Genomic DNA, 10,640 nt, shown 5'->3' on the forward strand with positions numbered 1-10,640 from the left:
CTGAGGTAGTAATTATTTATCCCCATTTTACAGATGAGGAAACTGAGTTTCAGAGAGGTTAAGTAGCATGCTCCAGGGTACCCAGTGAGAGAATAACAAATTCAGTTGTGACCCCGTGTCTCTGTGACTCCAGGGTTCTGCTTGGAACCTCTTGGCTGTGTGGTTAATTCTTGCTTCTGAGCCAGGTGGCCTCCCCGGGTCTCAGCCCTGCTGAGGGTTATGAAAAGCCATGAAACACAGGCATTTGAGGGAAAACAAAATATCTTCTTTCTGCCCTAACCCAAACTGAAAAGTAGATTAAGTTTTAAAAATAAAATAAATAGGACCATTCCTGTCTCTCACCTGTCTCTGGCCTCTAGCCATTGAAACTTTTCCTTTTATTGTTTATTCTGGGGAGGCAAGAGGTGCTGGTGAGCAGGGTGGTGACCACTGCCCATTTCTGAGCCCTGTCCCTACGCTCTTCCAGCTGGCATCCCGCTGCTCAGCAACAGCCCCGCCCCGCTGGAGAGCAGGCTGGGATACGTGTCTGCCAGGTGAGCCTCCCTGGGGGCTGGTTGGGGTGGAACGTCATAGCTGCTCCCTGCGCCTCCCTGGGCGGGTAGACCTCTGAGGGGAGCAGGCCTCCTGGTCTCACCCCAAGAAGTCAGGCAGGCCTCTAGTCCACAGAGCTGTCCCCACTTGCCTGGGTCTGAGGCGCCCATCTGCAACCAGAGGGAAGTCAAGTCCACACCGCCAAGGTCCCAGTGGGGAAGGGCTGGGCTTACCCAGCCAACCCCCTGAGGAAGCTGCCTTCTGGCCCCTGTGGGGAGGAGTCAGCCCCTGGTAGGACCCTGCCCCTGCCCCTCCCTCTAGCTCCTCCAGCTCTGGAGTCTGGCCTTTGTCTTTGCCCTTGAGCTCTTGTTTGCTTCCTGTGGCTCCCTTCTTCCCCAAGTCCTGCTGAGCAACATCTGGAGTGAGAGGGACACCCTGTGGAGGAGACAGACGGGCAATTATTTAAACCTGTTATTAATTTTCCATTCATCTTATTCCTTGCCAAATATATCCCCCTCTCCCTCCCTCAGGCCCCTAACAATGCGTACCCCCCCACCAACCCTTTGGCCAACTTGAGAGCTGACGCTGGCCAAGGATCGAGTTGACAGAGGGGAGCGCTTTGCTGATGAGATTGGTGGGAGCAGGCAGATGTGGGAGCCCAGAGCCTCATATCAGTAGCACCCAGCAAGGGGGCAGAGGGTGTCCACCGCCTTCCCATTTGGGAACTGTTCTGGGGGGCCAGATGTTTTGAAGCTTTGAATTGCTAGGGACCGCAGAGAAGCTGCTCTGCTAGCTGAGAGGAAGAGGGAGGAGGTGACAGATGTGATGGCCTCTGCACATCCTTTGGCACTTCCACACCTCCTCTCTCCCCTCCCCCATGCTCTCCTCTTCCTTGCTAGTGAGCAGCTCCGGCTCCTACAGCACTCCCATTCCCAAGTCCCTGAGGTGGGCAGCACCACCTTTCAGGGCATAATTGAAGCCAACAGGAGGTGGCTGGAACGTGTCAAGAATGACCCCAAGTTGTATCCTTTTACTTGGTTCCCAAACCGGGCTGGGCTGTGGGGCTCAGGCTTGTGCCCTAAAGGGCTGAGGAGGATCCTGTTCAGCCTTTGACCCTTTCATGGCCCTTGCCTGGCTATGCCCAGTGACTGCAGTTTTCCTTCACCTTGTGGCCAGACCTCTCTTCTCTTCAACACCCAAGCCAACAGCTACTTTGAGCCTCCTGCAGCTGGGCCTCGATGAGCACAACAGAGTGAAGGTGTATCGCTTCTGAGGCCCTGAGCAGGGGCTTGGGGCAGCTCAGCCTCTCCTCCACCCAGACCAAGTGCCTGAGGAGCTGCCTGCCTTCTTCCATCTGAGGAAGCACCCTTCTGCCCCCTTTGACTTGCAGGAGCCACCAGGGACCAGGGGGTTGAGTGGAACAGTAAAGCCACACATTCTGTGACTATATAACCTATCTCGGGCTAAAATGTGCGGACTTGTAACGAGCTCCTGTCATTGACAGGGCAAGCTGATGGTGTGGCTGTGGGGCATCAGGGACGGGAGCCCTTTGGGAGGAAGGGAGGTGTTAGAGGAGCTGCCTTCGGAGGCTCAGGGAGTCCCTTTGGAGCTGGTTGTTTCCTTGGCCCTGCAGCGCACTGCTCGGGGCTCCCAAGAAGGTTGTGCATATGGTTCTTAGTTCATCGGGACAGAGACCCCCAGCATGTGTGTACCCTGGGACCTGGTTTCTCTGGGACCACATCTATCTCCAATACCTCAGCCTCAGATCAGACCCTTTCTTTTTTGTATTTCTTTTCTTTCTTAATTTTTAAATGCCTTTTTTCTTGAGCATTCCGTTTCTCTTTTTGACTGTCCAGAGCCCTGCCAGAGGGTGCTGGGGGCTGTCCCTCTGCAGGACTGTGTTTTCCTCGGGGGCTGTCTTCAGGAGCACCCCTCCTGCTCCCTGGGGCTCCTCAGGGAGCCATTTCAGCTGGAGTCTCAGGTCTCAACACAACTTCTCTGGGAGGCCAAAAATAGATTGGGTTGGCTTCTGGTCCTCATGACGGTTTTTTTCCTCCTAGGACACGTTGGATATATTCATGGGCATTGTTTCCATCTGTCTTTTCTACCTGTGCCACCCCTGCCCTGATTCCAAGGCTGCCTCAGGCAGGCAGGTAGGCAGGCAGGCAAGGGGCTAGGCTGGTGCCCAGCCCTGGCAGCAAGGGGTCTTGTGCAGTTGGAGATGCTGCCGTTGTGGCAGAGCGTCCTGCAGCCCCGCTTCCATCAGCTGGCTCTTGGGTGGGGGCTTTGCAGGGGATGCTCTCTGATGTTTGTTCCGTTGTTTAAATAAAATGCACCTATTTTTGTTTTTTTGCAAGCTGTGGGGTTGCCCTTGCCTCTCTAACACACAAATTAACTCCCTCCGTCCTCCAACTCATTTCTTGGTCATGGAATAAGAAACTAAGATGCAACTGGCTGTTGATCTCCTCAGATGCCTTTTAGGCATCAGCCCACTGCATAGAAAACTCCGTTTCATCGTGTGGCTCATTCTGTGTGCTTTGGGAATAGCTTCTGTGGTGCAGCCAACTCTAGTGATAATCCTGGGTGTTTTCTGCATCAGTTAAATCTCTTAAAAGTCCACTTTCTACAAGGCAGTCATGTAAATGTGTCTGCTTCTTTTGGGAGGCCTTTGCCTCCTTCCTGAGAAAGGGAGGAAGGAAAAATGAATATTCATGGAATACTGCCCTATGTAGTATCTGATTTAATCATCACTACAATGTAGATACTGATGTAGATATTTTCTCTTCCGTTTTTATGGATGAGGAAACCAAGGCTCAGAGAACCTTTACATGCCTGGAGTCCCCAGTAAAGTAGCTGAGCTCCCTACTTGTGCAGTGCCCCCACACTCCATCCCTGCACCCCCAGAGCACTATCTTCCCTACTGCCAGTCCTTGGGAAGTGCTGAATTCGCCATCTCTCCCTTTGCCCCTTCACTGCTCTCCCACCTATCAGCTGGAGACCCGTGGTGCCATTTCCCAAAGGCTGATTGGTGTTTTCCTCACGCAGGCAAAATGCAAGATGAGTCCCCCTCAGCTGGAGACCCGTGGCGCCATTTCCCAAAGGCTGATTGGTGTTTTCCTCACGCAGGCAAAATGCAAGATGAGTCCCCCTCAGCTGGAGACCCGTGGTGCCATTTCCCAAAGGCTGATTGGTGTTTTCCTCACGCAGGCAAAATGCAAGATGAGTCCCCCTCAGCTGGAGACCCGTGGTGCCATTTCCCAAAGGCTGATTGGTGTTTTCCTCACGCAGGCAAAATGCAAGATGAGTCCCCCTCAGCTGGAGACCCATGGTGCCATTTCCCAAAGGCTGATTGGTGTTTTCCTCATGCAGGCAAAATGCAAGATGAGTCCCCAAAGTCCCTAAGCTGGCAAAGTTAGCTGGGTTTTTCTGCTCCAGTGGTGTGAGCAGCCTAAATACAGTCTTGGGTTTACAGCAACAGAATTGCTAGGAGAACAAACCAAGATGGCCACATGATATGGATTTGTATAAGAAAACCAACCTAAGGACAAAACATGCAAAATAACCCAGTTCCGCGTCCTAGCCACTTTCTGGGGGGAAGGAAGAAAGGAAAGAAGGGAGGGAAGGAGAAGCAAGCTAACATTTGTTGAGTGCTTTCTTTGTGCCAGATGCTTTTCATATGTTATTGTTAGTAATCTTAATCTTATGATGTTAGTGTTCTTATTTCATCCATGAGGCAACTTAGGCTCAGAGAGGTGGTATCACTATAGCCCAAGGTCATACGCAGTATTTGAACCCAGATCTCTGGAAGTCGAGATCTGTGAACCAGGCTCTGCTGTGTCAGCATCTCCTGTCCTCCTCCTGGCACACAGAACAGTCCTGGCCAGCTTGGTCTGAAGACCTGGGTTGCAGGAAGGGGGTGGCTTCTAGCTGGGGGAAAACCTTCTTGGGTTAGGGTTTACAAAGGGACTTTTTCAGAAGATTCCAAAATTGTCCCATCCCTCCTCTCATGGGTTTTAGCATCTAGCTGAGGAGACTAGAATCATAGATGTTTGGAGCTGAAAGGGGCCACTGAGTCCGTTTGGACTGCTGTGACAAAATGCCATCAACCAGGTAGCTTTTAAACAAGAACTATTTCTTACAGTTCCGGAGGCTGAAAATCCAAGATCAAGGTGTTGAGAAATTTGTTGTCTGGTGAGTGGTTTCTAGTTCCTAGAGGGCAGCTTCTGCGTCCTCGCCTAGTAGAAGTGTAGGACTCTTGGCTCATTCAGCCCCTTCTGAGGGCACTAATCCCAGTCATGAGGGCTGCGCCTTCACAGCCGAATCGCCTCCCCAAAGGCCCTGCCTCCTCATCGCCACACTGGGGATTGGGTTTCCTCAGGAATTGGGGTCCATAGTGGGGCCTTATGGATCACTTGTTCAGTCCATTCAGGTTTTGCAGTAGAGGAAACTGCCTAGAGAGGCTACATGAGGTGCCCCAAGTTGCAGCCACAGTGGCAGAGGTGGGAATAGAACCAGTGTCCTAACTTCCTGGCCCGGGGCTTCAGAAAAGAGTTTTTTTTTTAAAGGATATTCTTAGTAGACTATATGTTCACATGACTCGATATTCAAATGGTACAAAAGTCACTCCATGAGTTATCTAGTGCTCCCTCTTTAAGGTAAAATACTACCAGTTCCTTCTGGAGATTTTATGCAAATAAAAAGGAGGGACGCTTAGATTCTCTTCCCTGTTACTGGTGGAGTATGGGTCACTCCTAATGTAGGATTGGACGATTGCCCGAAGCTGTCGTGAGTGGTTGACTGACGGTTTTCTTCAGGGAACAATGCTGGAAATGATGACAGACGCCCCCCCACTGACCCCTCCCACCTCCCTGCCCTTCCAGTAAACTCCCACACAAAATAGCAGTATGTGGTGTGGGGAAATAATCTTTGCCTCCGTCCTGGGTTTAGGCTGTCATCTGAACAAGTCCTTTCCGTTCCTGTGTCTTCCCTGGTCACAAGCTCAGCCTGAACCCACACTCTGGGAACGAAGCAGGGTAACGGCCTCTGTGGCCTCATCCAGAGGGCTGCTGGGGGGCCAAGACAGGGCTCCGGTGGGGAGGGGTGCTGAGAGGGGATTGCAGATCCCACTACCAGCTTTTCTGGGGGAGGTGGGGAAGTGATGGTTAAAAAATGGAGTTCCTGCTATCAGCCCTGTCCTGATGAATTGGAAAGTCCCCTTCTTTCTCCTTTCTTGCATCTCCTGCCTGCTTCCCCTGCCTGCCCTCCCATGACGTGCCCTCTCCAGCAGGTGTGTCACGCAGCACCCCGAGGGAAGGGCAGTGTAACTTTCTTTTCCCTGAGGGACTGCCACAGCCGGAGGAAGACAGGCCTTCCCTTCTTTTCTAGTCTTTTTCGTTTGAAAACAATGCACTCTTACTTTCCCCTTCCAAGAAGCTGGTGGTTCACACGGGCCAGCACACACGTTATCAAACACGTAGTTTGTTTCTGGTAAATGAGTCCATTGAAATGGGAGCCTTGGCCAGGCACGGTGGCTCACGCCTGTAATCCCAGCACTTTGGGAGGCCGAGGTGGGTGGATTGAGATCAAGACTATCCTGGTCAACATGGTGAAACCCCGTCTCTACTAAAAATACAAAAATTAGCTGGACGTGGTGGCACACACCTGTAGTCCCTCAGCTACTCAGGAGGCTGAGACAGGAGAATCACTTGAACCTGGGAGGCGGAGGCAGTAGTGAGCCGAGATCGCGCCACTGCACTCCAGCCTGGGCAACAGAGTGAGACTGTGTCTCCAAAAAAAAAAAAAAAAGAAAAGAAATGGGAGCCTTAATTTATTTGAGACATATCACAGCCACCCTGAAAGAAGGAGAGAGGTGCTGGTGCCCTGCTGTGATAAGCACTGCTCACATCACAGTAGGGTTGAGGAGACGGCAGACATTTGTAAATATGAGTCTTTGTAATTTAGAATCTGCCAACATTTTCTATCAGGTGGGAGGCGAGGAAATGACTACAGATGCACGCATACACCCCATAGCGTGCTTAGCTCCGTTGTGGGTTAGAAAGTCCATGTCTTACATGGAGTAGAACCCCAGCTCTTGGTTTTGGGGTCATATTACACTGTCCCCATCAAACTTTTCACCCTGATTGTTGTCAGTGCTTTCAGAAGATGTGGTGGCATTTCTTCTAGAGAGGGTATAGGAGTGTCCTTGCCCAGCAGCCCTCAAAGTCCTGATTCTCCTTCCCCACGGGGCCCCACGAAGGCACACTCCCTGGAGAGTTCAGTAGTTCCTTCTCTCCCTTTCCAGGGTCTCTGAGGCTAGGGTGACTGTTGAGAGGCTCCCAGCTGTGCTCTCTCTGACCCTCAGGCTTGGGTTGGGATCCCAGCCCTCCTTGAAATAGAGCAAAGGGTGATGGGTAGCGCTCCTTGAAATAGAGCAAAGGGTGATGGGTAGCAGAGTGTCTGTGGAGGTGCTGGTGCCTGAGAGCATAACAATAGATCAGGCTCCTGCACATAACTTTTGGGATGGACCCATGGCCTCAGTTTGGAGGCAAGGGTTAGGACAAGGTGGCTCCGAAGGAAGGATCGCCTCCTATCTTCCTTGGTTGGGTCAAGTCAGCTGGTTAGTGTCCTCTCCCTTTTGATTTTTCTTGAAGGAACCATACCTCTTTCATCCAAATCCACGTCCATTGTTTCCCCCTGGCCCTGACCTCTGATCAGATAAGGGGACTGGGTCTGGATCATTGGGATGATTGACCTCTGATCAGATAGGGGGACTGGGTCTGGATCATTGGGATGATTGACCTCTGATCAGATAGGGGGACTGGGTCTGGATCATTGGGATGATTGACCTCTGATCAGATAAGGGGACTGGGTCTGGATCATTGGGATGATTGACCTCTGATCAGATAGGGGGACTGGGTCTGGATCATTGGGATGATTGATCTGGAGCTGGGAGAGAGCTGCTGTTTCATTAAGTCATCTCAGCCATAGCCCCCACCCTGGAAACCTTACTGTCTCTCCAGCAGCCTTCTAACTCTTCAGGGAGGGCTCTTTGGTCTGTGATGAAATGGTTTGTGGGTGGGCAGCACAGCCCGGGAGGGGGCTGCCCCCATCTCGAGGAAGCACAGCTCCTCTCTCCGCTCTGGCAGGATGGGGTACAGGTAGTACTCTGCTAGTTTTAAAAATTCTAGGATGGGAGAGGTCAGTCTGCCTCATGGCTTTTGCTCTGTGTGGTAGAGCAGAGCGCATTGGAGACATTTCTGATTGCCCCTGCTGAAGAGAGGTAGGAAGCAGAGGGACAGTTTGGTGAGTCTCACTCTCAGGGTTAAAAGCAGGGAGGCTATGAATCGAACAAGGATTTCCACGTTATCCTTTATAAAGAGGTTGTGAGGATGCAAGAAGTCCTTAGAACAGTGTTCAGCACATAGTAAGCCCTCAATAAATGGGAGCTGTTGGTGGTGTTGCCCTGGCAGGGAAGTCAGGAACCATGATGGAGACTCTGCAACCTATGTGACTTCCCATGAGTAACAGCAAAAGTCTTGGACACAGAGGACAAGACAGATGGCAAAGAAAACGCTTGCTGGGGGATTGTGTTCCTCTTCATGGTCAGTTGTGTGTGAGAGGGAGAGAGAGGAAAGTGGAAAGTTTAGGCCCTGGGGCTGGCAGGCAGGAGGCAGAGCAGAGCCTGTCAGGCTTGAGACGGTGCCCTGGGTTGGAGCACAGGATGGTCTCCCGGGGTTCCACTTGCATTTCCACAACGCTCTGTAGTTTATAAGATGCTTCACCCAGAGTACTTGTCCTAGGTTATTTCATTCACCCTCTCAGTGTGTGGTATCTTCTGCTCCACTGTACAAATAAGGAAACTGAGGCCTAGGAAGAGGATCATTTCCCAAAGATACTCCACTAGTGCCTGGGGGTCGGAATTTGAGCTCAGGTCTTTTGGGCTCAAATTTTGATTTGAGCCTACCCACTGCATGGACCTTGGAGACTGAGAACATAGGCTCCACCGCTTTCTCTCCTAGTGACCCGTCCCCCTGTAGGGCCACTACTGGGGTAGCTTAGGCATCTAGGCCTGGAAAGGGGCAAAGATAGGGAGTGAATCTGGGACTCTCTTGGATTACCTATTATGTTAGGCTGGCTTCAAGGCTCTATCTCAAGCCTCCAAAAGACCTGGGCTGAGCTGAGCAGGGATTCCTTTTAGGAGGTAGGGCCTTTGTAGGGCTTCAGGGTGTCCCTGGGCAGAGCTTAAGAAAAGGGTAGGGTCTGTGATGCCAGGGACGTTCCTCGGAGTCTGTGCTGGGCTGCAGTGACACCCCTGGTGCCCCCAAATCCACCATGCACTCCTCTAGTCTCTGAATCCCCATGGAGGGGTCTCAGAGCCTGGAAGGCGTGGGACCCGTGGCCTCCTGGGGAAGAAGGAGGCTGAGGTGGGCAGAACCCAGGGTGTCGGGCAGAGTCAGATGCTGTAGAAATGCTGGGAAAGGGCGGGAATACGAGACTGGTAGTCCAAGCTTGCGGGACTAGCTGAGTCCCCTCTCCCTTGGTGTTGCCGACAGAGCCCTGCCGTGGCTGGGGGCCTGGCTTTGGCACAGGCCGTTGGTCTGAGGCAGCTGGCCGCAGCGGTGGCTGATGGTGGCTGCCCAGATGCTGAGCCAGGATGCATCCAGTCAGAGCACACGCTGGAGATGCCACTTGTCACAAAGGTGCTGGCGGGGCTCAGCTGGGGACATGCAGGGCCATGCCTGGAACAGTGCCATCCACCTCCACTGGGCCCAGGAAGGGTGGAGCTAAAGAGAGAAAGAATGGCACCCACAGAGGCAGGAAGTCTCAGGACAGAGCTCGCCATCCGAGTGATGCCTCCTGGGGGAGGTGAGGCATCGGCCCAACGCGGATGGGGTGGCATTTTATTGTGTCGTCCACCCTTTCTGGTGACTCCCAGGAGTTGGGGGCCAAGTGTCAGCTCCTGGTTGGGACTGATGACAGTGGATTTGAGGACATCAGAGGCCTTCAGAGCTTCCCTTTCTGCACAGACCGTGAGTCCTCTTGGTGACCTTCAGTAGATTCTCTAGGGCAGCAAGGGACCTTCATATCCCACCTGCTTCCCTGGACACGAACCTGGGCAGGAAAATAAAAGCCGGGCATGGTGTTCCTCGCCTGTAGTCCCAGCAGCTCGGGAGGCTCAGGTGGGAGGATCGCTTGAGGCCAGGAATTCCAGGTTGAGTGCACCATGATTGCACCACTGTACTCCAGCCTGGGCAACAGCAAAACCCTGAGTGAAAAAAAAAAAAAAAAAAAAAGAAAGAAAGAAAAAACAAGAAACAACAACAGCAACAACAAAACCTGGGCAGGTCAGGCAAATCCTGGCTTCCCTGGAATCTGACCCTCTGGTCTGATGGTTTGTATCTTGTCTAATCCCCATTTCACAGTTAAAAGCTCTTTAACCTCATTATTTCCTTTCAGTCTTAACAACCTGGCAGTGTGGGAGTTATTCTCCCATTTCATATAAGAGGAAATTGAGGCCCATGAGAGGGAAGCTGCCTTCCCGGGGTCACAGAGCTGGCAAGGGAGCAGCGGGATTGACTCCGCAGCCCCTGTGTTTCCATCATAGGGCCCGCCACACAGTAGGAGCTCTACACATGCTGCCTTCCAGGGGCCGCCTGGCTTTCTGAAAAGGATCCCAAGTGGTCTGGTGAGCATTGACTTTAGAATTCAAACCCTGGCCGATGCCTCTTGCTGGCTGAGTAGCCTTGTACAAGTCACCTGACCTCTTTGACTTCTTTCTTAGCCAATAAAATGGAGATCATACATCTTCGGGGCAGAAATTACAAACACATTAATTTCCCATCCGTAGCTCCTTCCCACGAATCACCAAAGAGGAGGCCTGTCTTGCCTGTGGTTTCTCCCACCTCCTCTGCTTCCCCTGCGCCTAACTGTTGCTGTTGCCTAATGGAAAATGGGGGGAAATGAATGCGAGAGAACATTCCCCAGAGGAGAGGAGGGTGAAGCTGAGCAGGGCTGGAGAGGAGCAGGCAGTGTGTGGGGGGATGCGGGAGGCACAGACCCTGTAGGGTGTCAGTGGGTGTCACATCTGCTCTTCGGACCCCTTCAGGATC

General features: G+C 52.3%; 1 protein-coding gene across 12 annotated transcripts in view; it reads left to right on the plus strand.

Moving 5' to 3' along the window:
* Window positions 1-2,887, plus strand: part of CEP164 (centrosomal protein 164) — an 88,486-nt gene extending 85,599 nt beyond the window's left edge. For all 12 annotated transcript variants that reach the window (XM_050758960.1, XM_050758959.1, XM_050758961.1 and 9 more), the window contains 3 exons: window positions 467-533; window positions 1,431-1,553; window positions 1,708-2,887. In XM_050758960.1, the coding sequence (XP_050614917.1) occupies window positions 467-533; window positions 1,431-1,553; window positions 1,708-1,804 (287 nt within the window). In that variant the 3' untranslated portion in view covers window positions 1,805-2,887. The remainder of the gene's footprint in view (window positions 1-466; window positions 534-1,430; window positions 1,554-1,707) is intronic.
* The last annotated feature ends 7,753 nt before the right edge of the window (window positions 2,888-10,640 follow it).

Source organism: Macaca thibetana, chromosome 14 (genome assembly GCF_024542745.1).
Source record: "Macaca thibetana thibetana isolate TM-01 chromosome 14, ASM2454274v1, whole genome shotgun sequence".
Classification (NCBI taxonomy): domain Eukaryota; kingdom Metazoa; phylum Chordata; class Mammalia; order Primates; family Cercopithecidae; genus Macaca; species Macaca thibetana.